The following is a 27,611-nucleotide window of genomic DNA, read 5'->3' as shown; positions in this document are numbered from 1 at the left end:
ACTTGCACGCTGTGACTGCATGCGTGTCTCCATACTGCGCACTTACCTGCTTTTGATCAGTTGCAGGGACATGACTGAAGTATTCACAGGCCTGCCAGAACAAGATATTCTCCTCACTGAATTCTTTCTTGAGAAATTCCTGCAGAGACACCACAGTAGCAGAGTTTTTTTGTATAAACTCAAACTGGAGCTGATATTATTCTGTTTTTCTGGGGTTGTTGTTGTTGTTTTTAGACCAGTGGTGAGAAAAAGAAAATGTCGGGTGTAATGTTGTGAACAGGAGTGGTGGGAGTGTGGGCGCAGGATGGTGTAGGCGAGTGCAGCTCAGATGAGTGGTGAGGAGAAGGCGAGCAGAGAGGTGGATCTGGGAGGCCAGAACTTAGTGTGGTGCTTTCGAGAGGTGTTGCAAGGCTGCATTCAAAGGCACATATTTTGTGTGGGAGAAATGGGAACAGAAATAGGATGGTGATCAGGTAAAAAGTTAGATGTTCGATATTATAGATAAAACCAATCTTTAGCATATCTGAATAATATAAGTGATATTAACATGAACACATTAGAGCCTTAAAGAGATGTAGTGTATTTTTTTTACTTACATCTGCAATCTGAGATTATCGAGACCTGTAAAACTGTTTTCAGATGCGTCTGTTTGTTTTTTTACTATGGGTGACATGAGAAATGTCCTAATCCTCCTCCACATTGTAATTCGTTAAATCTGTAAATGTCAGTCACTGTTACACGAGTTCCAGAAGCTTTACTCTACTCTTACCGAGAAGTAACGCACACCCACTGGATCCTGCAGGAGCCGCTCGAAGCAGCCGGCCCAGCTGGCCACGCGCTGCTCTGGAAGCCCCCTGTGGCTGCCTGCTCCTGGAAGGCTGCCATTACTGTTCAAGCTGCTCTGGCTGCAGCATCCCTGCAACTGGACTCCACTGTAGTCTGCAGGAAAAAAAAAAAAAAAAGGTCAGAAGACTCGGCTGTGGAAGGGGAACGACATCCTGAGGGAATGTTAAAGCCGTTCATCCGTGTGGCCTTTTAACCTTTTACATCGTCCTGTTTTTTCACCTTCTTTTTGGACTCTCTCACCCCCCCCCCCCACCCCCACATACAAACTTGTGTTACTATTTGTTAAGCTTAAAATGAGCAACTTTCTCAGATTGTACATGTAAAAAGTATTTTGACATTCATGTCGAAATTGTTCAAAGACAAGTAACCAAGTTTACAACAGCACATTTATTGTTATTTTGATTAGACCTGAACAGACTTGTTTGCGTTGAAAAGGAGAGGGACTTGGTCATAAAACAATCTAGACACAAAGACGGGGCCAAATGTGCCGTATAACCGCACCGAACACAACTACAACCAGAAGAAGGACAAGACTATGAAGCTACAGGTCAGGAGGTTTCTAAGAGAAAGCTAATGGCTCTTTACTGTAGCACACACTCTTCACGGGTCAATGTGACACAATAAGCGAAAAGGGGGAGCTAACATGTCTGATTGCATCTGAAAAAAAAGAAACAGCAGGTGTCACTCAGTTTGAATAGAGGAGAAAAGGGCATGCAGCAGGAGCAGAGTCAAGGAAAGAAAGAGAGATGGCAGACACGGCTGATTAAAGGGGACAAGGAGTGATAAAGGAAGTGGGGCTTAGCTGAAGTGGGGGGGCTTTTTCAGCCGTGCTTGGTACCTGCTATCGTGGCAGCAGATGGCCACTTTAGAGCTGTGTGCAGAGCAGGCAGGAAAACAAAAAAACACACACACACACAAAGAAGGGTCACACTGGGACTTGTCACAGTTACACGGCTGTTTTCATCCTTCAGGGACTGAACTGGTTGTCATCGGAAACATTAACAGAGAGAATCTGGGCTCAAGTGAAACAGACATGTTAGCTAGGTCAGGCAAGATAGAATGATTGCTTTATGCTTCCAGCACAAAAAGTAGGCTGGATTTACAAACGGGTGAAGTCAAACAGTGGTGAAATAAAAGCCCTGCAAATAGTGCGTGACATCATTAACAGCCTGACAGTGAGCGCTTTTAGATTATGACTCAGATGGCCTTTATATGACCTTTTAGAACCTACAGTAGGTCTTTGTTTTTTAGCAATTAGCCGAACTGTGACATGATAATGAATTTAAGTCTGACCATCTTGAAAGTTCTTATTTAACAATAAATCTAAATGTCACAGAAGCCACTTGTTTGGACTTGTTTGTTTTTTTTCACCAATTTGCACTTAGGCTGTGTGATCCACTTGGTGTGCAGCTTGTTTAATGAGTCGGCTTTCGAAAAAGCAAACGGCATCGCATGTCTGATCCGCATCCACGGGGGGAAAAGGAGGCGAGCTGGAGCTGCGCCTCCTCCTCCTCCTCCTCCTCCTCCGACGCGAGCCTCGCTCCGTCCGCCTGTTAGTAAATGTTATTCAAAGTGCTGTGAAAGGGGGAGACCAGACAGAAACGCACGCTAGCCCCGGCTGCTCCACAAACATCCTTTGTTAATGAGGCATGCTGAATACTGTGAATACATCATCCTCGTCCACAGTGGGTCCTTTTATGAGTCTACTTTACTGAGCAGCTACAAAGCTCTGTGCTGTGTTCAAAGCAGGAAAGCGAGGAGTAAAGGAGGCAGGCATGTGAACGGGTTCAACACGGAGAAACATTTTGTTAGCAAAAAGCTAAACTCGAGCTTATCCCATCATCGAACTTAACTTCTTCTAAGAGTAATTAAAGAATGTACTCACCGCCATCAGAGGAAGCAGCCGACTGAAAGAGAGCAAAGACAGAGAGAGACATGAGTGAGAGGCTGCCCTCATGACCCCCTGCGTTCACACAAGAGACTGAAGCTGATAGCAGTGTCTCTTCAGGCATCCCAACACTGGCTCTGAGAGGTGTGTGTGTGTGTGTGTGTCCTTGTGGTTCGGGTGTGAGTGTGTCTGCTACTGGAGAAAAAAAAAAAAGCAAAGGGTTGGATCTTTGCTCTCTTCACGCAGGTCCATTAATTTGTAAGTGGGCGGACCCCCCTGGCTTCTACCACACACAGCTGTTCACACCTCCACACGGGGACCCCACCCCTTATTTCGATTTTTTTTTTTACACTCAACTCCGATGTGTGCATTCCTGCCGGCTGCGCTCACAACAGATCGGAGCTCATCAAGGCAGAGCTACTTGAGAGGCCATCACTGTGAATAACGGCGGCCCCTTTCACTTGTTAATGTGAGGCCTGAGTGGGGAAGATGTGCCGACATGTCCCCCCCCCCCCCCCCCCCCCCCAGTGGGCCTTGAAATTTCACTGTGACAACTTTAAGAAAAGCTAAAATGCTAAATAAAAACGTCAGCCGTGGCTGATCTTAAATGTGGATCAACAAATACGAACATGGCTCAGACTTGCGTCTCCTGTGTGCGTTTAACGATAATAAATTTTTTTAAAAAGAGTTTTGAAAGATGAAACTGCGAAGCTGTGGTCGCAAAAGAAGCGCAGGGGAAGATATGAGAGGCGAATCTTGGGGCTTGGTCCAAGAACACTGGGTGAGTGGGTGTGTTGGAGGATTCATCTGAAAAAGAAAAGGGGAGACTATTTCCAGTTGAGTGTTTTCTGAGCTGCTACTTCAAAGTGTGAATATTTAAAAGCATGTTAATAATTCCAAGCAAGGCTCTTACTGCGATGCTGGCGCCATGTTCTTTCTCTAGAGCTGCAGAGCAGAGCTCAAATGTTACACTACATAACAACTACACTACAACTCGACAGGGCATACAACTAGCCCAGGCTGATCTCAGAACAGCTTCTTTCATAGTTATCGTTGGCCTGATGGTTGTCTGAATTGAGCGCGGTCGTGTGACGTTTTTTCATTCCAATTCGGGAGTGACCACATGTATCATACATAAACCACTGAACCACTAAGAGTCTGTTGCAGCTGCTTTACAACTCGGTTTCTGCGACCTCGTCCAGTCAACACCCAAAGAGCCTCCTGCGCTGTGGCGGTTAGTTAGCATGTGAGCAGTAATCATGGGTGGGTAAGCACAGAGCCCCCCCCTGTGCTTACCCGGGGGGGGGGGGGGGGGGGGGGGGGGGGGTGAAGCTGAAACAGAGGAGAGACAACGGGGGGGAACGCCCACTCAATCTGTCCGTCCTTAGCCTTCTAAAAGCAGCAAAACCTCAGACTTTTAATAGATACGGTGGCCTGTGGTTCACTTTGAAGAACAAGACAGACATCACACGATATGACGTCAAGTTTGATCTGCAGCAAACTGAAAGTCCTCTTTTTTTATTGTGAACCAGGGGAATGTTTCACTCCCTGCTTCAACTTTTTAACCTTTATATGGAGCGACTGCATTTACTTCTCAGACAGCTGCTATTACTGCTGATGCTTTGTTTTTTTTCCATTGAAAACTGTTTTACATAACATATTTGACAGAAAACATGCTAACGGTGATGTATAAACCAATGAGACACTTTGTCCATAAACAACACACTGAGCACAGCAGGTGGTGGTCCCTACTAGAACTGCTTATTAATGTAAGCTAACATTGTTTTTCCATTGATTTAGTCCTTATTTGAGGTATTCTGTTGTAAAATCTTTGTAGAAAAGGTTTGTCGTCGTCCCATACACCGGCAGAGTAATACCTGAATTACTCCTCTAAATTTTGGGCTTCCAGTCCCAACAAAAAAGAATCCCACATCAGTCAGGCTTTGGATTAAAGTTGACAAACATGATAAACATTCACTTCTTGCAAAAGCAGAACTCCCAAGTGTGTGATAAGAGTGGGAGTTTTTAAGTAACACTAGTCCTAAATACCATCTTGACAGACTCAGTCATTCCTCCTATTTTAAAGGACGTCATAGAAGAGAAGTATGTTCATGACAAATTAGTCAGGAGTTGTGTAAAAAGCTGGAGCCGCTGTGTGACTGACACTTTGTACAATCCTGAAACTCAGGGTGCTGCTTCAAGTTCCGTGTGTTGAGCAAGCGCTCCCAAAATGAAAGAGTTCATAGTCATCAACGCATCAGCCTTGACCCTTTGACCCCACTCTCTTCTCCCAACACTTCCCGTCTCTCTTCAGCTGTCCCATCAATAAAGATAAAAAGCACAAAACAAAAGTGTCCTGAACCAAATGCTGCACATCCTTCATTTGACTGTAAAACCATTCGATGTGAGAACCAAGGATTCATTTCATTCTCCACCAATTTTTTTTTTTTTTGGAAAACGGATCTAACTGATTGCTAAAAACTAACTTGTGAAAAATGCTTTTCACGGTTTCTTCAAGTCCCGCTGAACTGCTGAAATGTTCAGTCAATGTTCTAAAATGTAAGATGTGAAGGCTTCGAAGACGTAAAAGGGACAGCAGCTAACTGTCACATTTAAGAGGCTCAGGCTTGTGTGTGTGTGTGTGTATGAGGCTGCAGGGGTTAGACCACACACCACTGTGTGTTTTCAGACTCATTATTGCTTCCTCGTCTTTAGCGAAACTACAATCAGGCCGAAGTGGTGACCCAGCGCACCGTCACCACATGTCCCACACGCTCCCTTCCTCTGTTGACACCTCTGCTGACAAGCTGCTCGACCATGGGTGGCTCTGCAGGGCCCATCAGACCCTCTTTGATCTCTTTCATTAAAAAAAAGAAGAAAAAAAAAAAAAGAAAGGCAGGATTGTAGAGATCCCATTTCCCCAGCTGGACTCCCCTCTGAAAGCTGTCCACATTTTTAGGTTGTTATCATCCAAATGGACAAAAAAAAAAAAAAAAAAAATCACAATTCAAGTCACAGCGAGTTCCCTGAGCGAGGAATTGGCTCCCCGGTTGGAAAACGCTCCTCCAGTATTACTTGCAGTACAGCCCCCACGCCGAAACGTCTGGCATCCTGAGACACCACATGCTGGAGGAATGATGATGATCGCACAAAAGAAAGACTGATGCCACCGAGACACAACACACCGCGAGCAGTGTTTAAATACATCAACATGTAAACCACATTCACCCAACGTCAATTTCACCAATTCAAACCTCTTACTGAGCTTCGTTTTTTCTTCTATCTTTTGGACTCGTTAAGACAAGTTCTCCCCCCCAAAAATGTCAATGTACACTTTTAAAAACATTTCCCAACTTAGGTTAAAAAAAAAAACTAAAAAAAAAAAACTTCTGAACTTTTAGACAAGTCAAGGCTGATTCTAACACCTCACAAACAAACGACTCCCTGCCGCTTCAAACAGCTGTTCTTAGAAGTAAAAAGACACAGGCGACAGAGAGGGGAGATTAATGAGAAAAACAGCTGAGTGAACAAAAGGAGTTGTCCCGCTTAAAACGGAGGAGGACAAGGAGGCTCGCCCGGCAGACCACAGTTTACTTACAGTGTTGAAGTTCCAGGTCTTCTTAAAGGAAAGTCTCTTTTTGAGACTCATTGTTCCCTAAAGTCTGCTACACCCGCCGCACACAGACAGATTATGTGTGTGTGTGTGTGCGAACGCATACCTGAACATTCCCCACCCAAAACTCTGCAAACCATGTCTGTACAAGTCTGAGCGAGAGGCGAAGAGAGGGAGGGAGAGCGTTTGACAAGGTACTGGAGAGAGAAAAAAAAAAAGAAGCAGAAGAAAAGAGGAGGAGGAAGGAAAGATTTCCTTACTCCGCAGCTGTTGCCATAGAAACCAATACATACGTTTGGCTTCTGCCACAGTGGCATGAAGGAAATCAAATGAATGAACCCCCCTTTTATCCCCCCCCCCCCTCTCTCTCTCTCCCACACAAGCTCGCCATGTCAAAACCACATTGCCCCCCCCTCTTTTGTTTCCAGTTAGGGAACTCTGTCTATTCTCGAAAGAAGAGAAAAAATATCCAGTCAGTTCAAAGTGAAACCAGATGATTTTTCTTGTATGAAAATAAAGATTGGGAGTCCAGAAGTTCAACATGGCCCCCTCAGAGCTCCACTCGCACATTTAAAAGTAATAAGTCTATCAAGCTGAGTTTCCAGCTAACAGTTTGGCTCGTGTAGCATACGAAGAAAAGGATTCTGGCATCACTCCTCGCATCCCAATCTCCACATCGTGCTGATTGTTTATTTCTGAGGTATTACTGTGGTAAGTACTTTTGCCTTCTCTGGTTCTTATTTAGCCGTAACTAATGGGAGTGATCCAGGGTGCATTAACAGCAGAGGCTTCATGGTAGATTACTCCCGTTTGATTCCATTTTTACATGGTTTATCATTTGGCAAATTGGATGTTTGTCATGTGTGCGTCACGGCTGTGGTGATGCTTCAGAAGGGGGCGATGAGAGAAGACACCTTCACCACCTCCAGAGAGATCTGGGTAATGTACAGTATGATGAGACGGGGAACAAAAGCAGGATGCGCCAAGGGTGTAATTACGCTGAATCGTACAAATATGCATTCAAATGTAAATGACAGTTCTGGACAGTGGCTCTTTAGACGGCTTTCACACTTTACAATCGGTTATTTAACGATAGGAAACAAAGAATTGCCACCTCTGCACACCTCGTCTATTATGAAGTGACAAAAAAGGCAAGGCGCAAACATCCCAAATGTGCAGCCTGAAAGGAGGATCCACTCACTCTTTAGTGAATGTTGAAGCTCCGCTTTTATAAGGGAATTTAAAGTCTTTGTTGGCGGTGTCGTGTTGCTTTAGATACTGATACACACGAACAACAACAACAGTAGCAATACGCTTCTCTACTTTTTAGATCCTAAAACTCAGCTGATTACATATCAGGGAGTGATTTAAAGCTATAGACGACTCCCATTGAAATGAGAGACTGGAGGAAGCTGAAGATCAGTCGATCCCCCTCTCTTTCAGTTGTAAGGACAGGACGTGTGGAGACTGCGGGGAAACACTTTGATAAGACGGACAGATGTTGAAGCAAAGCTTCCATTCACACTCTTTGAAACTAGAAGAGATAACTGAAGTATGTTCATCTGTATAGAGGACAGACGCTGGATTTGAGGACTGCTGTGGATCAGTGGTTGAGTCTGGGGTTCGATCCTCAGATCCTGCACCCACATGTCGTGTGAATCAATCTTAACATAAGTTAATACTGGTGGCACCTCACACAGAAGCCTCTGTCTCAGTGAAGTGTAAATGAGTGAATGTGACATGTGAGCAGCCTACATTTGTGCTCATAGACGTATATGTGTTATTTGATTTATTTTGACTATAATCTGCAAGAAATGTGGCGACAATATGGTGACTAAAATGTAGATGTTTTAACAAGTTAGCTCAAATCATAAATGAGATCATGTCTGAAGCTTCTCAGTTAAAACTGGTGAAGTATGAGGGTGTAAAGACGGTGGTTGGGCTTTCTAAGGCAGCTAACGAAATTCTCAAAGTACAGTCTAGATTTGTTTGTCCAACTTTAAGAAATCTTGGTTTCAGTTGACTTACATGTTTATGTGTTTAAACACTATACATCCACTTTGTCGAACTTTATAGGCTTTTCACACTGGACCCCCCCCCCCCAAGAAAAAAAGAAAAAGGAAACTTCATGTTGTGAGCAATTCAGGCAATTTCAGGAGGGCGTGTGTAAAAAATCTCTATAGACAGTCAAGCTATTTTTCTTTGCTGTGATAAATTCATACAGACGTTCAAAGCTATTTGTGCTGCAAAGCTGAGTCATCCCTAAAGCACAGGACAGAGAGGTCTGGCTCTCAGTTCTACCTCTGCCCTTTGACCTCCCTGAGGCAGTGTTTAGCCAGGTGAGCCAACAAGAGCTAATCATCCTGGAGCTTTTCATCCACACTGCCGTCAGGAAAAGCCATGTCCCCTCTCTTGCTTTCGCTAGAAGACAATCCGCTGCCACAAAGAAGAACATTTCCACATAAGCGCTGAGCTGCCAATTGGTTTAATCAATTAGTGAAAGATTTCTTGACAGGCTTGGCAGTTGGCGCTGCTCGTCACAAGACCCGAGTAATTGCATGTCAACTCCTCCACCAGGCAATCTTGACCCAGGACAGAAAATTATCTAGGCCTGCTATCAGCGGCAGACGACAAACTGCTGTCTGAAAATAACATCAAGAAAGAGAATTGCAGTGGAGGCGACTTCCTCTGCGGGAGAAAAGGGCGAGGGTGCGGTGACTGATAAGATTGAAGAGACATTTCTTTCCCAACCAGGCAAGAGGAAATGCAGACGGACAGATTGAGATAATCATGAACCTCGTCTGACCATATTGAAATGGAAAAAAAAAAAAAAAAGAAAGTGTCGGATTTTGGCAGGTTAAAGAATAGAATCCAGAGATTTGGTGGCGGGGAGTCAGCAGCCAATCTGTCACAGTCGATCACACGAGTGAGGATGTGATGAGGTCAACATGGTTATGTGATGCTTAGGGGCTCAGGAATGGTAAACAACATGGACACATAACTTCCCCTTAGAGTCCCTCTTTGTATTATTGTCTACAGATGAAGCTATGAGTTGTGGCCCAAAAAGAAAGGCTATTTCTGACACAAGAGGCCGAGTGTTATTTCAGTTCTCTTATGATCTAATCAAGTTTCACATGTTCTTGGACTTGGAATAATTGGATTTACCGAGGGGAAAGTTAAATTCATGCGATTTGGATGCAATTACAACCCGAACAAAACACATCTTTCTGCGTTTCTTTAGCCTCTAGTGTACAACAGCAGAACATTTTCTGAGAATCAAAAGCATAAAAAAAGGATTTGCATCGTTCTTAAATATGGATTAGGATTCAGAACCCACATTTAACCAAAAAATGCTGTCTAAAGGATTTGTTTCCTTTAAAAGGGATACTTCAGCCATTTACATGAAGCTGTGTATCATTAGAAACATGGTAGTAGTGTTGAATGGTCGTGAGTCCATCCCTCATTTTGCCCTGAGACGAGAAATATGCAATATGACGCTTTTTGCATCACATGAAGAAAACTTTCAAGCAAAGAAAAACTTATTTTTCTCGTCTCAGGGCAAAATGAGGGATGGACTCACGACCATTCAACACTACTACCATGTTTCTAATGATACACAGCTTCATGTAAATGGCTGAAATATCCCTTTAAGTTTAAGCCAAATCTTCATGTATTTTTTTTGCTAAAATGTGTGAGAGAATGCTGATCTTGAAGTTAATGTTAGATTTTACATGTTGTAGAAATTCAGATCAAACTGATGACTCATTATTCCAGGACTTTCTGATTCAATCACATTTATCTACTCAGGATTGTATCTAGGAAGTAATCAATAAAAGCCAAAGGACTTCTGTTCTATGTAATAGTTAAAGATGAATGCAGGGTGGATGTGTGTTGCTCTGAGTGCAGACTTGTGCTGAGAAGTACTTGAAGAGTAATCCCTCAGATAACAAACAGCGTTGTTCACAGTGTCCTTAAAGACATCAGTGATTTGCATGCAAACTGAGACCATCACCACAATTCGTTTCATCTCTTAATCCCTCTTGATCGGGAGTAATCTGCTCCCTGTTCCCAAACTCCAACCGGTGAGCCACAGCAGATGGGCATGGCTCTGCTCCTTTCTGGATTAAAGTGGCATTACGATGATTTGTTCAGTGCTGCCGCTGACTGTGTACGTTTATGTGTGTTTGTGTGTGTGTGTGTGTGTGTGTGCCTGCCACTTGTTGCCGTGAGTACTAACATTCCTCTTTGTGGAGATGTTTACCCCTTACTGCCCTACTTTTCTTAGGTGAACATGGGGCTTTAAATTTGCTAACATTTAGTCTTTCACAACTTATGCAAATTCTGCCTGAACCTGATTGTTCAGGATGAGACAACAACACGACTTGAACCTCCTTTGCTGCGTAGAAGCAGGAAAAAGGATTCTTGGTATGTTGCAGGTTGAAGGAAAAAACAACCAGAAAAGGGTTCAAAATAAAACACGTTTCGCCAAAAAAAAAAAAGAAGGCCCGGCTGAATCCTTTCAAAATAAAACATCACCAGCAGCAGAAACAAAAGCAGTTGACCACGACCCCTCCCGTCTGGACTTTTTGTCACAAAGACAGGGCTGTGCACACATGAGCCTGGAGGGCTTGAGGTGGGTAAAACCACAGAAGACGCCACCACGCCCTGTTACTGCTCCCTTTCTCTTCCATAAAAAACACCAGAAACGGACTTTCCAACCTGAAACCTGACACTTATAATTAGCCCTCTGAGTCCCCCCCGGTGGTTTTTCCATCAAACTAGTCGAAAGCCGAGACTACACCGTTAAGGAGAGCGTGTGCTTTGATAATCATGATACGACGGCCTATCAACATCCTGGAAGCGTTCAAGTACGTTACCAATGACAAGGAACTGCTGTAATGATTTACTTCCTGTCTTAGTCCTCCTGACCTTACACCTCAAACTCTAATCTTATAGGTCATGCTGGAAACCTGAGCTGGTGGAGCGAGACCGTGAAATATCAACAGACCTGTTCAGCTTAAGTGTGTCCCTCAAGGTTCGAGGCTATGGGATGTTTGGTCTGTCTCTCTGGGTATTCAGAGGCGGGGACAATTCAAGGCGAAAACATCCAACAAACAGAAAGAGATTGATCGTAAAGAAACAAACTTCGACACTATTGATCCTGACTCATTATTGTATAGCTGTGGCCAAATTTGGATCGAAAGAAGAAAAACAATCAATTCAAAAGGTCAAAAGACAGTGTGGGGGAATTCTATTTTTCAGATATCATGATTCGTCCTCATAACATTTATCTTGTGAATTGCCGATATACGTGATATTCTCATCACGTCCACGAATCACACATCGTGTATTGTGCATTGTACTCGTCACCCTGGGATTCCCACCTCTACACATTTTCCTTCTGACACTTTCTGTTGTCTCTCAAACTACATCACCTTTTTTATCCAACACCTTTAGAAACGTCGCGACACAACATGAAGCTTTGTACCAAAGCAATCTGGTCACACAATAACCCAGCTATATAAACAGCTGGATCATAGTTCTGAATGCTGACCACAGGATGAAGATGTTATAGGAATAGTTCACGAAGGGAAGCCGGTGTTTAGACTGCCAGAGTAAAGCGCCAAGCCAATCCCTCAATAATATCACAGGGAGAATAACTTGGCCGTCCCGATAATCCATGTTTATGATTTGCACAGTGCGAGGCAGGCAAGACCTTGGCCTGCCTCTGCTACATCTTTGCCAAAAACAAGGTCAAACGGTTTCTGGTATCTTGCACTTACATGGTCGCCCTGAAGTCACAAAGAGATGAGCTGCCTGGTTTAAAGTAAATGAAGAGTAAAAGAGCAACTGAACAGCACAGGGACGTCGGAGCTGCAGGTGTGAAGCAAAGAGTTGTACACACAGAGATCTCAGACATGTCTAAACAGTTACCAGTGAGGTGATAAAAAAAACCACTGGAAGTTCGTTGTTGGGAAACCTTCACACCCTTGGCAGCAGATTCCCTTTTCAGTGAAGCAGAAAAAAAATTAATAATAGTACGATGGAGAAGGATAAACACTGAGTAGGGGGAATGAATCACTCCTAGAAGTTGTTCTCGCCAGGTTCAGACCAGGTCTTCCTCCAGCCAATCAGCAGTGGGATGATGGAGCGCTGTGTGGTTAACTTAATAAATAAAAAAAATCATTGTGGATGGATGATGATGTCATAGCGTCGGAGCGGAGCTGCAGTGCATCTCCGTCCTGACATGGCTAGGCAGTGGGTATTTTCCGTGGTTACATTTGGGTCAAAAAGCAAAGTCAGCAACCACATCCACATCTGGTCATCTGGTTACTGGCTGTCGCAGATTCATATTCGGAGCAGCTGGACGGTTAAAGAACCTCCACTTAAGTTTTCTTGCGTTAATGCGCTGCTTTTCCACTCGGTGGGTTTGGACGCAGGAGGCTGTGTGATTGCAATAAAAGACTTTTTTTGTGTTTATTTGTGGGAGAAGTGAAGAAGAAGAAGGAGGAATAGATGAGGAGACTTTTTCCAAAATGTTACGTTATAATGCTAGCCCGAGGCTACATGTGAGCAATACTGTCCACCCACACTCCGAGCGAGCTGTGTGATGTCAGCAGGAGAAAAGTGCGTCGTGTTCTCCTGCTAATCCCCAGTAACACATTATTCCTGCTCTTCTTCTAAAGTCATAACACCTGCATCAAAAAGTACATGACAGAATTGATATCAGGAGGGATGGCATCTCATTTTAGCAGCTATTGCAACGTTACAGTAATAATTGCATTATTGTATTGGTCATTACTTATCTAAGTCGGTTGATTGGATTGACTGCATATGAGTTTCTTTAAGATGTGTCGTTTGTGCAAGAGATCTCATGCAGTAGCGCCAAACCAAAAGTGTTAGAGTAAGATATGTGAATCAGAGCGAGGACATGCCTGCACAAAGCCAACAAGGGCAAGGCAAAAAAAAAAAAAAAAAAAAAAAACCACAGCAAGCTTCTCAGGTTCAAACTAAACTGTTATGTGATCGCCTAAAAAACACTCGTCTTTGTGAACATTTTCAGAGCATTCATTTCCATTTGAAAGCGACAACCTTTGATCTCCGTTTTCCTCAACACTAAATCCAACTTCTCCCAGTGTGAAAAAGGGTCACTTCAGAGCAGACTTCATTCAAAGGCCCCTTGATGTTCAGGGTACAAGAATAATCCCGGGTCACTTCACAAAACCCTTTCAGTGCGCCGTCTAATTTGAAGTCTCCGCGCATCCCGATATAGATGCTGGACCGCATTTTGCTCTTTACAGCGGCGCAGTGTGTGTCATTCAGCATATGAGAGTTCAGCTGGCACTGGTCAAAACATTCCTCTGACAGACCACACAAGCTAACCACTGTACACCACTCAAAGGCTACAACAGGAGCCACAAAGAGCCCAAAGAAGGAAAAAGTAACGCTGGCAGGGAAAGATGCCGCTGGATGAAGATGGCATCAGCAAGCAGAAGAGACAGACAGAAAAAAAAAATCAAGACTCAAGATTTTTTTTGAACACTTACAGAGTTGAGAGTTAAAGTTTGCTCCATGTATGGCACCGTGTGTGTGTGTGTGTGTGTGCGCGCGTGTGTGTGTGTGTCTGGCCCGTCTTCAGCGCTGCTCCACACGCCTGGTGTGTGTAAACGAGTCCATCCGCTGAGGCTCCGCGGTGCGTGTGTGAGTCGCTGTTTGCAGTGCAGAGAGACAGAGAAGGAACGGGAGGCGGAGGGGGGGAGGAGGAGGAGAAAGCGTGAGGGAGAGCCGAAATCCTGACAGCTACTGGGAGTTCAAAAAGCTCCTCTCTCTCTCTCTCTCTCTCTCTCTCTTCCTCTGCTGCCGGTTCCTTTATCTCTCTCTCTCTCTCTCTCTCTCTTTGCTGTAAATTCCTCCTCTTTCCCTCCCTGTTTATGTCTTCATGCCTTCCCTTGCTACGCCCACTGGATCTTCCCCCAGGCGTGCAAACAAGACCTACTACTAATGTCTCCACACCTAAAAGGGGAGGAGGATCTTCATTCTCAAGGGGAGCAGAAGAGGCACCCCAAATTTACCAACAGGACCTCGATTATGTTGAATTAGAAAAATGAGCATGAACTGATGCTAACTCCTCAGAAGACAGAGGCAGCCTGCTAATGGTGTCACCTATTCAAAGTTGTACACACACACCACAGAGTGTCTGATTTGTCTGTGATGAGTACGATTATATGGGGGAAACAAGGCAGTGAGATACAAAGCATTTCTTTGACACGTCTACACATAAGGGAATGTGACAACAAAAGCTCAGCGTGCATCAAAGCACTCTTCGGGAAAACAAATCAGCACAAACAGAATTATACACTCGCTTCTCCCTCTAATGAACCAGGAAAGCATCAAATAGCACAAGATGATTATGTGTGCTCCTCTGTCTTAGAGTGTGGGTAACAGAAGCTCTGTGTCAGAGCTATATAGGGGAGAGAAATAACAAGCATGCGACCCTTTCTGTGCTGCGTGGCCGTGACGTGCGGTGTCAACCGCGAGGGAGGAAAACGCGGCCCCAAGGTACCGCATTTTTCGGGGCGTGCGCTCACAAACGGTGGTGATCCTGACCTGAGCGTCCAATGGTGAACTCTGGAAAAATGGTGCGGCAGCTTCTTTGCGAGTCCAGGGTGCGCGCACCGGATGAAAGCTTATCACAGATGCAAGCCAAACGATACCTCTGTCACGATAAGCAACTCATAAGGGAGCTGCAGAAGGCGAACGCTTTCAGCTCCTCCGGCTTGTACCAACACGACTTTCACTGAATTAGCAAAGGAGACGTTTGAGGTCAGCAGCTTTTTGAAGGTAATTGGCTTCTGATAGGTCGATGGTTTCTCTCTGTATTTTCTCTGAAGTGGAGCGGGGCCTTTAAAAAGGGTTACAGTTTACGTTCTATTCGGTCAGGTCAAATGATTTGCTTCTAACAAGACGACAAGCAGTTCATTAAATGTAATGTTTCGTACATAAGGATGTCCTTATAAGGGCATGATCTAATTGGTAATGCAATTGGATGGGCTTTCGCTTGTTGACGTAGGAGGTTTTAGAAGTGCATCACCCGATCTCTGACCATGAACTTAGGGTGAAGTTGGCCCTTGAAACAAGACACCAGGGCCAAGTTCTGAGTGAGGATCTGATAGCCTTTGACTACCATAGAAAACAATCTCTACAGCATCTGGAATGTACAGGCCTCCTATAACTCAGGAGTTTTGATTCAACGCGGTTTGACCTGGATGCAGCACGAAGACTTTTTTATTTCTTGAATTGATGTCACAGTGAGGCTTATTATGGCTCATTAATTGATTAGACAAATTGTACATTATGTCCACATACAACCACTACTGGGAAGCAGAGAAGTAACTCATTTTTTCCCCACGGTGTCCCAAGATATAATCTTTTAGACAAACATGCAGCACGTGCTGAAAAGTCTGTCATCATCCTTTTTGGACTTGATTCACTTACGCTTTGTTAAAGTTTGTAGCAAATGATTACAGAAAGACAGCCTGAAACTGTCCAGAAGACATTTTACACGTGATGACAGTCTATCGTGTGTTCTCTTTTAAATCACTGAAGCCTCCATCATACACCACCAGCCTGAGTGTGTCTCTCCCTCCCTGCTTGTGTCACAGCCTTGTGTCACAGCACATCCTCATGGAGCAGAGGTGTGAAGTCCAGGTATTACAGTTGTGCAAACATTGTGTAACAAAGCAAACTTGAGGTGTGTGACAGAGAGAGAGAGAGAGAGAGAGAGAGAGAGAGAGAGAGAGAGAGAGAGAGAGAGAGAGAGAACTCAACACAATCCTACAAAAGTGAAAGCCTCCACATTATCCGGCCAATGTTAACATTTGCTCCACATAATCAGTATGAAGCAGAAAACAGATTTCAACAGCCTGAAGCTTCAGCTCTCCACATTTCTAAGAAATCAGAGTGTGGAAAAACGTTGCATTAAACGCTGACAACCGCTGCATCAGTTGTTTGCCCACATCAAAGATACTCATTTGCAACTTTTTGGAACCTGTAACCATAGCAACTAAATATCACGAACAACCGAAATCGCAGCAAAACAACTTTGTAACTCTGCAAGAAAGTAACTCCCAGTGTGAGCATACAGCAAGACGGGAGGGGGAGTGGAACTTTAGGATTTGGAGCACTTTTGTTTAAAGGACAAAAGCATCATGGAGTCTTCAGTCAACAGTAATGTGGTGCAAGTAGCAACTCTGCAGCTGTCATAACCTTTTATAGCCATCTGTAAGGCTTTGGCTGAGGATGTGGGACAGACCTGCTAAGAAAACTGGAGCGGATCAACAATAGTTCTGGTAGTGTGGAGAGCCTTCTTTAGGTACAATGTGTGGTCTTTGGGTGTGTCTGTGTGCCACCGTGACTCATGTCTGCAGAGATACACAGTACAGTATGCCCATTTTTTTCCTGTTTGTTTTCTTGTGTCTGTTCATGTGCTTTCATAGCAATTACGTGTGGTAGGAACAGTGTGCATGTGTTTCTGTGAATGTGAATCAGTGTGCGTGAGTAATCCCTGCACGCACGGAGCCCGCTGGAGAAAAAAAAAAACGAGAGTTCCTCTGTGACATTAATATGAGAAAATACGAGCATGATAGTCAGTCAGTCGCAAAAAAAAAAGCAGAGCTCATTAGCCAGGCCAAACAAACTGGAGAGTGGCGCTGGTTCACACAAAGAGCGCTTTGAGAGCCACAAAGCAGCAAACTTAAGAGTTCAAGGCAACGGAAATGAAAAAGTTCAGAAAGAGCTGAATGCTGAGCAAAAGCAGAGATAAGGGGGATGGCTCAATGATTATCAACATAAGCGACGCATATTCGTCTGCATCCAGGCAGAATGGGAGGTACAAAAAGTGATCTGACTTGCATGACACAGAAAATCGGATGATTTTTCACTTTCTTCATTGTTAATGTCCCAGTGAAGCAACAACAAATCAAACTAGCCAAAATGTATAAATGCTCAGATGACGGGGAAAAAAACTCTTTGTTGAAACAATGAAGGACTTGGTGCCTACCTCAAGGTCGTCCAGTGACCTTGCCAGGCTGAGACGTTTGGCTGAGCGGCGTTTCGAAGCACGGGCGACACCCATACCCCAGAACCTGGAGCCCTGTGAGAAAGAAAAAAAAAGTGTGAGATGACAGTAAGACCACGACAGCATGGCACCACCAGTCAGTGTGGTTACCAGATTTGATCTTGAAAAAGTCTCGATTGTTAGCAAATATAGCTGGTCAAATGAAGTGTTAATGAACTTCATAGCATTGTCATTGCTTGTCTGGAAACTCGAGGTGGTAAAAAAAGACAACTTTTGTGCCATTCATAAGATTGGAAATGTGGAATTATTGAAAAAAATGTTATGCATAAAAATAGTAACCTGCATTCTTCTCATGCTGGAGTATTTCAAAATAAGCCTTAGGTGATGTAAAATGTGTTAAGAACAAATACTGAAAAGGTTTTGCTCCTGCCAAAGTGACTTTCAGGTCAGTCCATGTATTCAAAGAGCTACTCCAATCCTGTTTCCGAAGCACAGAGACAGAAGCACTTTTTTTTTTTTCCAGCTTAAACCCCTGTGCCTACGACTTTAGAAAAGAAGTTGCAGTTTAACCCGCCTCCCCTATTCTTATGAGTGGAGAGGCTGTGTCCAATGTTTGAATAAGAGTTCAAGAGCTGCAGATAATGACCGCTGCATGGCATGAACGGCTCTACCCTGTAATTTGCCAGGCTTCCTGTGACAAGATTGCAGCCTGATGTAACGCAAGCTGGGGGAAAAGGACACAATGAGCCGTGATTCATAAACACAATACATGACTGTTATACAGAACGCAGTTAAAAGACAAATCAATGCTGTAAATGGAAGATGAAAAACTGTACATTTCCTTGGCTCAATTTTATACAAAAACATAAACTCAAATTCCCAGAATGTTAGATTTACAAAACCTATTTGGACAAAGAACCACTTGCATGCATTTCTATGACTAAGAAACATGTATTGAGAGATACTACATAGTCAAACACACACACAGTCAGTGATTTCCTGAGGGAGGCTAATATCCGGAGCTACATGGATACACAGGGCCATCTTGTGGGCAATGAGGCCATCAGCATTAGCACATTGCTTCTTCTCTCTTCACACGTTCATGACAATGACATCATTGACTTACAACAGGTGCTTTCTACACTTCATTTCCACTCGGCACCAATTGGCCGGATGAAAAAGTGGTATTGTGTTTCGTTTTAAGTGCCACCAAAAAAAAACAGCCCCTCAGTGTCTGGAAACTCGACTCCATGTGACCATTTAATGCTTCCTGTGTTTCTGTGTTAAACCAGGGACAAGTACAGAAACAGATGCTGCTGTCTTAGCATGACTCCGCTTACAATGGGCCGACTCGATGTAAGGAATTCTCATCAACTAGAGGCTGCGACACCTTTATTTATTTTTTTAATTTTATATACTTTATTAATCCTCAAGGGGGAAATTCTGGTTCTCACTCTGTTATTGTAGAAACATGCTTCACACACACACACACACACACACACACACACACACACACACACACACACACACACACACACACAGGAATCACACATATGCACTTACTTCACATGACCAACTTCCACATTTTGGTCCACACCGGGACTTAAACCGGCAACCCTCCAGTTCCTAAACCAAGTCCCTACAGACTGATCTACTGCCGCCCCAAATATATCATGTTAGAAGGAAAAATGGGGAGAAGTTGTACCCAAAAGCTACATCATTAACATTATGTACAATTTTTACATCTTCAGATATTCTAGCTACCAGAAGGACAGCAAAGAATCTAATGTAATGGATTTCCTGTTATTGTTTGAGCGATACAGTCTAATTGTCACTGATTGGCTGCTTATCGTTTCAGATGCAGTTTGTTTAGACTAGAACTAAAATGCAACACAAAAGAGGAGGTAACAGAAGAAACCTCCCTCTGCTTACACAACTGATGCTCTGCATTTGCTCTTGTGCGGAGCTACTCAATTTTACTTGGAGTGTCAAGTGTGACATATTAACCAATCAAATGGCTGAACTGTGAAGCAGAAAATCTGAGCGTGTCCTTTGTTTTGAGGCGCATGTTGAATTTAACAACTTTTTTTATTTAGTTTGACACACTTTTATCCCGGTCTATAAACAATCTGGGTTGAAACTTGTATTCAAATATGCAATTATGTGTTTCAGAAGAGGGTTAGGCATGACAATCTAATGATTATCAATCAATACAAGCAAATTAAATAAAAGAACTTCTGAATGTGTGCATCAAGTTCTGTGTTAGAAGATGCAAAAAGAGAAATTATTTTCTTTTTTTAGCTCTCCAGGATTTCTATGAAATGAAATGTATTCTCTGTGTAGTTAAACTGTTGCAACAAATAGCAATTACTTTGAAGTGTTTGAGCACTCCTTATTTGGCCTTTATATGACCTGTGTGAGCTGGTAGAGATGTACCAGTGTGAGATGTACGCTGTTTTTTAAATGTAGGGAAGAGTGTCTTACTTACTGTTTTGGTACTGGCATCTTTCCGCAGTTTATCTCTCTGCTCAAGAAACTGCTTCGTCCATTCCTCTCGAGGAGGCATCATCATGACCTCTGCTGACCGGTACCTGTTGGGGGGGATCTGGCTCATTGGGGGAGGCAGGTTATTTGCGCTCACACTGTGGTTTATGCCAGAGGACCAGCTGTTGAAATTGTTTGTCATCTGAGGTACAAGATCACTACTTAATGCTTTTTGCACCTTTGGCTTCGAGAACCACCTTTGACTACCTCTGAGAGGGTCTGCAAAGAAGTTTGTTTTTTTACTCAAAGGCAGAGGAGGGGGCGGGGGCTTGAACTGGAACTTGAGCCTGGGTGGGGGACCTCCATAAAAGCTAGTAAGAGAGTCAGGACCAGGGAGAGACTCTGAAAGGGAATGGGTGCTGCCACTGGTCTCTGGATTAGGTTTTTGGCCATTCTTTGTGAAGTTTATTGGGGTGAGGTCTTCAGACGCAGGATAATCCCACGGACAGCTGGGGAGGTGGGCTCCAGGATGGTTTTGGATTTGAGAAGGAAAATCCCTATCTGCTCTCTCCTCAGGGGGTGATGAATTTCCAATTCCACTATCCCCATTGCTGCTGGCGCTGCCTTGTTTGCCGGTGCTGCCATTCTCTTTAGCTTGCTGCTGAGCCTCAAAGTCGAGTCTGACCCGAAGCCTCTCCACGGCCTTCCCCATGTCGCTGTACAGGACTGTGACAAAGTGAAGAACATCAGGGGGTGTCTGAGGGAATTCAAGGCAGCCTTCGTCATCTGGATCTGGGGTGCAGTGGAAGCCAAAGCGTTCAGAAATACCTATATGGTCCTGATGGTTTCCCAGCTCTGGGTCGATAAAGAAAACATGGCAGGAGGCCCGCAGGGGACCGTCCTCGGGTACTCGACCATTTATTACATGTGCCGTAGTGACCAAGCAAAAAAAACGAGGGTCTTCCGCACAAACCGCCCCTAAAACAAGGTTCTCCGTGGGAAAAGCTGCTAAAACAGCTCCTGCATCATCGCAGAGTCGAACACAGTCAAACATGATCCTCATCATCACAAGAGTGTGGGTACTCTGCTCTGTTCCTAGCTGTCGTATCCGCTCCCGGATCGCTTTTAAACAGTCCTCTTCAGATTCTGTGGTGTTTAAGATCAGCTCTGTGGAGCTCAGGTAGCCCACCACCAACGTCATGTTCAAAATGCTCCATTCTGGATTTACTTCTTCTGTGTCTGTGAACACAGAGTCAGTGTCTCCAACTCTGTAAGTTACCTGCTTTGGCTGATCAGCTAAAGAGTTCCAGTTTTGTGCCCATTGGGACATATCAGGCTCTGACACCGGCCTCTGTTTGGGGTTGACAGGCAGACTGGAGTTAAAGGAGGAATCGCTTGAATCATCCGAGATAGTGCGAAGAACAGGTGCCTTTTGGTAAATTCCACTTTTCCGACCACTGTTAAATTTTTCATCATTAAGGATCGGGTTTCCCATGATTCGGCCCTCTGCATGAACCACTAACTGCAAAGGTCCTTTGCAGCTGCCAATCAACTGCACCACAGTCTCATGCGCCGCAGCCGATACGTCAGTTCCATTAATTGCCATGATGTGATCCCCCTGTTTAAGTCCTACCAGGTCAGCAGGGCTTCCCTCCAGGATGCCACTTAACAGACACGGTCTCTGTCCTGATATAGTAAAGCCATATCCAGCCCGACTCCTGATGACCTCCACACCCCTGAGCTCACCGACCGCATTTAAATCCAGGCGCCTCCTCACGCCCTCAGGCTGTCCCTGTATCCTCATCTTTGTGTTAGGATGCTGTGAGATCCAGTGTGGGAACTGGAACACCTGCAGGTTGCCAACACTATCGTGTTGTTGTCATCCTAGGCAAGAAACAAATACAACCAATTTTGAAAAAAAGCTACTTATAATGTAGCAAAATAATGTTTTGCAAACAAACTAATCAGCTAGTTGTTTAACTTCTACAATCAATAGCATATTAATACATTATTTAATGGCTTATTTAAAAAAAAAAATTGTTTTGAGAACATTTGGTAAAAACAGAACTGGTAGAACATACACACTTATAAATAAACAGTGCTGAAGTTATGGATAGACTTAAACGCTGCTATCAGTCTTTTCATTAACAATTATCTGTCAGATTAGACATGTAATAACTTTTATGTTCAAACCAACACAGCTTGCACATTACTCACCCAAACCCCTCCACCCACTCCCCAAAGCACAGAGCCAGCTGGCTCCCTATTAACCAACAGCTCTTAAATGACAACCACACTGCTCGGTTTCGGTCCACCACAGTTTTTCCAAACAATTATTTAACCAATATTTAAACGCTACACTTTCTCAAAGTCATATAAAACAGACTAAATTTAGCCGGCTGCTGGTATTTTAAGAGTAACTAAAGAGACAAAGTTTTAAAACTGATCGCGCACGTCACCCCAACGACGCTGTGGAAAGACGTTTGAAAAAAAAAAAAATACCTTGTAAGAGTTGAAAAGTTTCTCAAGTACCCTTCCTGGTCCACATTCACGCTGCCGTAATCCTATACGTTTACATTTTTTTTACTTTACTGGTTGTTTTTTTCTTTTCTTTTCTTTTCTTTTAAATATTCAACACAATGTTTTCCTGCCGTGATTCAATAGTCCATATGGCAACGCGCGCGAGCACCACCCTCCATTCACTCTCTGCGGCGATCACAAAGCGTCTTTCATTGTAACCATGACAGCGTAACGTCTGCGGAACACGTGACGTCTCTTTCTGGCCAATTACAACGCCTGTAAGGTTTGATATTCAAACCAACGGGGCGACGCTATTGGCTGATATATATGTCAATTTACAGTCTTTATTTTGCGCCAACGAAATCACATTTAAAAGACTCGAGCACTCTGAATAAACAACCACAAAGAAATATTGGGATTTAAACGACACAATAAACTAATTAATCCTCCTAGAAACATGTCATGAAGGAAAAATAACCTATATCTTGTCAAACAAAAATACATGGAGCGATGACAAGTTCTTTATCTAAAACTATAATACATATTTAAATGCTTACCCCTTTGCTATCAATGGAGTATTTCTCGATCACTCTGCATACAGATAGCTCCGTGCGTATTCTTCTTTGGAGCAGCAGCACTTTATTGCAGATGGTGTGTAAACAATACCTTCGTGGTCAAAGGGCTGCAACGGTTCCATACAGTGCACACACACTGTCACATGGTTTTACGACACATGATGTGCAGCCACCACACTGGCGAAAACAGTAATGACAACACTGATAATAAATAGTCTAACACTATAAGCCATGATGCATTTTTTGGCTTCATAATTATTAAAGAATACATCAAAATGCAGCCGTTTCTGTTTAACAATTACATTTTACTGAATTTATTGCATTTACATTTTTCATGTAACTGACTTCAATGGAGCTGGTGTTGTGTGTGATAGAACCAACTTAATCCCTTTCTCCAAATCCTCTTAAAATGGGCTGAAAGGCAAAGACTTTAAGAGTTGGATATTATCAGACCTTACCTTCTGTGCATTTCAATAAGTACCCTGCAGTTAAAGACAAGAAATGACTGAAGCTTGTTCATTGTTTTATTCAGCAGGCATGTGGCATAAAGGATGAACAGAAAATATTTATAAAACAATTTAAATCTCATGAAAAAGGTGCTTTTTCCGTTTCTACCTAGATATTTTATCTTACCCTAAAAGCAAAACTGCACAACTGATTTAACACTATATTTGTTTATCATATCACAGTCCAATCTGTTGACAAGCTGAGTTGTTGAATATCATTAGAAGTAAATTAGACCCAATATCTTTCAGATTGGTTTTTATTGATTCTACATTTGGTTCACCTTCAATAGATGAATCAGATGAAAGCTGGAAGTGTAGCCTACCAATTTTTAGAAATCCAGTGCCACAGTTAAACAGTCTTTTTTAAAGTGGTTTTCTGTAAAGTGTATCAGTATCAGTCTAACATCAAGGTTAGAAGCCATTCTAATTTTCAAAATAAATGCTTTTCTGTAATGCTGAGCATGTTAGAGGAATGCAGTTTTATGTCATTTCAGGACACTATCACTCAGAGAACAGAAAAAAGGATTATTGCCTCAACTTCTGGTTCATAATGCTACAAATTGCCCTGTTTTGGTGTCAAACCTTCACAACAAGTAATTCCTGGCAAAGTTAAGACATGACTGAATTTTTTGCAAGGCTGTTGTTCCCACAGTGATTTTAAAAACACTTGCTTGATAAAGAATTAAAATAGAATAAAATGAAATAATCATCATTAAAAAAAAAGAAGTTTCTGAAATGACTGATGTGCTAAACTACCAGCATATATAACAAGGATTATGATCCTACTTTGATATATTCATGGTGACTACAGAGTGAGAAACAATAACAGTATGTGTATCTGTATGCCTATACATATATATATATATATATATATATATATATATATAGAGAGAGAGAGAGAGAGAGAGAGAGAGAGAGAGAGAGATACGTGTGTTTGTGTGTGTGTGTGTGTGTGTGTGTGTGTTTGTGTGTGTGCACTGAAAAGAGCTATGTTTTGGCATATGCTGCCCAATTAGCCTAAAAAAGGTTGAACTTAAATCCATAGGCTATAGGTGAGGCAAGACAATGATATTTCCAAGACAAACATAAACGACACGCTTCATGGCTGTCCTGGATCTTTAGCTCCACTCTGACCCCATGATGCAGAGGTAGGCTGGATCATCTTCTCAAGAAGGTTCATCATGCGATCCTGCAACTGCAGACACTGGACCTGGAGGAGGTTCTGTTGATGCACTGCTCGACGGACCTCCCTGCACGTTTCCTCTATGGCCCGGCCTGACTTCTTTTGTTGCTGCAGCATGGCCTGCATCACCCGCAGTTTCTTTCTTTTCAGGGACAGGTGCTTGTTGGAGCGCCTTCTCCTGGCTGAAGTAGGGTGAGAGCTGGATCGAAGAAAATGGACATTTCAAAGTAGAAACTGTCATAGTCTATAACCTGATCAAAAGTGATTATTTTGTCTTTTTGTCATAAAGTATTAGCTAAAGCTACATTTAACTGGCTTTCAATTTCCCCCTGTGCTAAATCACATAAGATGAAAGGAAATGGCAAATAATGTTTTAACTTTTTGTAAAAAGCTCACTGAACAATTTAACAATAAGGGACACAACTGACACTAAGGCATGGCAGACAGGAAGCCTTTGCTGAAACAAAGTTCACACTTGATTTTTTCCCCCCTGATTCCTGTGATGCTTTCTGAAATAAATTATTTCACTGATTTAGTTACGTAGTTATCTCACATGAATACGGCAGAGTGAAAGTAACTCTGCTCTCACTATTAGACGATGGAATTCAAGATATGGTGTTGTTATACTACTTTTTGTAGTGCTGCTATTACTTTGCAAAGTATTTGTCATTTCTTGCATGGTTGACAGCATGTTAAAGGATGAAAATGTTAAAACTGTCAATTAACACCTAAAAATATTCTTAGTCGTGTGTTTTCCCTCACAATCCCTAAAGTTTTTTCAAGCGCCCAATTTTTTTGGCAACTATCTAAAAGATAAAAGAGAATTGTTCTCAACATAACAAAGAACATTTTTTTCATATTGAATTTGTAATTTGATTTGCTGAGTCATATAATATGGTGATGCACGTCAAGAAACAGGTGCAACAAGCTTCCGGAGCAGCCTTGCAGGGCCATGATGTCAGCTTAGTCGAAAAATAGTTTTAACATTTATCAGTCAATTACTCATACATGCACACCCTAAAAATCACGTCTTAAGTACTTGCTGTTACCTGGAGCCATGTGTGTGCTCACTGTCAGAGGTCAGCGAGTCCAGCTCTTGTTTTATCTCCATCTCATCTGAAGAGCCTGTGTACTCTGGCAGAAATCCCATCACCCCCTCCTCTGACAGGGTCACTAGGTTGTCTGTAGATTGGGAGGAAGTGGAAGGACCTGCAGTGGAGCCCTGGAACTCCAAACAGTTCACTCGCCCGTTCTCCAGCGGTTTGGAGAGGATCTTCTCGATGGGTTTATAATAAGGCCAGTCTGGCGTCTCCCCGCTTTCAATGGCTGTGGATTTCAATCGCCTGTTGGATCAAAAATAGAGGTTTAAAAGTCATGCAACAGCTGGAGCCGGAAGTTAAAAGTGTTGGGGCACTTGCCTGTACTGAAAAGACATGTTGGTGATTTTCATCTTGATCTCCTCTTTGAACCGCTGCTCTCCGGTCAGCTGGAAAAACCTCTGCGACATCTTCTCGTAAACCTTGGCGTTCCTTTTGCTCGTTTTCAGTTCGTTGTGGTGTTCCTCCCACACGTACAGGAGGGCCTTCATCTCCCCGTCGGTCCAGTTTGGGGCCCGTCTGTGTTTCTCACTATGGCCTTGCAAGAGGTAGCTAAAACCATCCTCTGTTGCCATCTTTGAAATGGTTCTCTTGGCCTGTGCTGGCTGTGGTTTGCAGAAATAGGATCTCTACAGATGGAATTTGAAAGCCTTTTACTGTGCTAAGAGCTGTGTTCAATCTGCAGTGAGGGAGGGATACATGCAAGAAGGCACACACACCGTCCTGCCTGTGCCCTTCCCCCCTAGCCTTGCTGAAAGAGGACTCAAAATGGGGCCTAAGGCAGGAGAGGAATCCGGTTAAAAGCTTTTAGTGGTGCGTGATGTCACTGTGACATCAAGTTGCCGTGGCAACAGAGAGGGAGGTCCTTCTTTTTCCCTCCCTCTTCCTATAACCACTCCCATCCACTCTCCGTTTCCCCTCCATTCTGCTCCACACATGCACAAAAAGCTTTTAGCTGAAAGGCAGCGGTGTGAGCGCATGAGGTTGCTGACACTTTTGAAATATGAGCCTCTGGGGAGGAGGGAAAAAAAGAGAGCGAGAGAGGGAGAGAGCCAATAACACGGGTATGTGTTTCCCTAGCAACAAGGCGCTGGATTTGGTAGTCAGCCAACATGCTGCTCCATTTAAAAGCTTTTAATAATAGACAAGTCATTTTGAGACAGGGAGAGGGAGTATTTGCTTCATCTGGCTTGATAGAGGAAAGGAAAACACTGATCTGAACGGCAGAGAAAAGCTTTTCACTGAAATGCTGTGAAATGCTTTAGCTGAAAATAACAGACGTCAGGAAAAAACTGGCAACGTGCATTCATCAACCATAGTCATCCTGTGCTGTTATACAAAATGCTGACTGCTGTTATCAGCTTTCTAATCATAGCTGTGGGCTGGAGACAATGGACCCCCTGAAGTAAGGATTTCTCTGACCAGTAGGAAACCCCTCCCCCCTTAGGTCTCAGGGAGGGGCGGATCCTCATCTACCCCCATCTCAAGCAGCCTAATCTACCATAATATGTGCATATTTTCCCCCATAGTCTCTGGCTCCCTTTCTCTCACTCCCCCTATGTTCCTTTCCTGTTAAAAGAAAACATTTCTGCACAAAATCCAAACTGTCTGTCACATACAGAAAAAGGATAATTCCCTGTAGCATTTTGTCTGGAAAACCTGAAACACCCTAAAATAGTAGTGCTCAATATTTGCTTGCATGCTCACTTCATCTTAATTACGGTTACTAGTTGCTGTCAGGCGGCTTAACTCCGGCCTGATTAGGCCCTTAACCCATCTGCTCCTCAGTAACCTGACAGGCAGCCGGTGCATTTTCATACCA

At 43.4% G+C, this 27,611-nt stretch overlaps 2 protein-coding genes across 5 annotated transcripts in view; both read right to left on the bottom strand.

Moving 5' to 3' along the window:
- The window catches only part of LOC306841120 (regulator of G-protein signaling 12-like), a 37,348-nt gene extending 14,203 nt beyond the window's left edge, over positions 1-23,145 (bottom strand). Inside the window, exons 1-6 of one of the 4 annotated variants that reach the window (XM_079370788.1) lie at positions 22,986-23,145; positions 19,913-21,792; positions 17,407-17,499; positions 2,732-2,753; positions 770-939; positions 47-139 (exon numbers count right to left, since the gene is read on the bottom strand). In XM_079370788.1, the coding sequence (XP_079226914.1) occupies positions 47-139; positions 770-939; positions 2,732-2,753; positions 17,407-17,499; positions 19,913-21,712 (2,178 nt within the window). In that variant the 5' untranslated portion in view covers positions 21,713-21,792; positions 22,986-23,145. Of the gene's footprint in view, positions 1-46; positions 140-769; positions 940-2,731; positions 2,754-13,894; positions 13,986-17,406; positions 17,500-19,912; positions 21,793-22,125; positions 22,372-22,410; positions 22,655-22,985 lie in introns of those variants that run through there. The other 3 variants (XM_079370787.1, XM_079370789.1, XM_079370790.1) reach the window with 3 other exon arrangements.
- Positions 23,146-24,398: 1,253 nt separating this feature from the next.
- Positions 24,399-26,705, bottom strand: msantd1 (Myb/SANT-like DNA-binding domain containing 1). Its single transcript, XM_079371511.1, has 3 exons — positions 26,111-26,705; positions 25,742-26,035; positions 24,399-24,891 (listed from the first exon to the last, which is right to left on the bottom strand). Exons 1-3 carry the CDS (start codon positions 26,362-26,364, stop codon positions 24,609-24,611), a joined length of 831 nt encoding a protein of 276 aa, XP_079227637.1. The 5' UTR covers positions 26,365-26,705; the 3' UTR covers positions 24,399-24,608.
- Between the last annotated feature and the right edge of the window lie 906 nt (positions 26,706-27,611).

The sequence above is a fragment of the Symphodus melops genome (assembly GCF_947650265.1).
Source record: "Symphodus melops genome assembly, chromosome: 20".
NCBI classification, from domain to species: Eukaryota; Metazoa; Chordata; class Actinopteri; order Labriformes; family Labridae; genus Symphodus; species Symphodus melops.
Note: the sequence above shows the minus strand (reverse complement) of the source record. Positions and strands in the feature narration are given on the sequence as shown.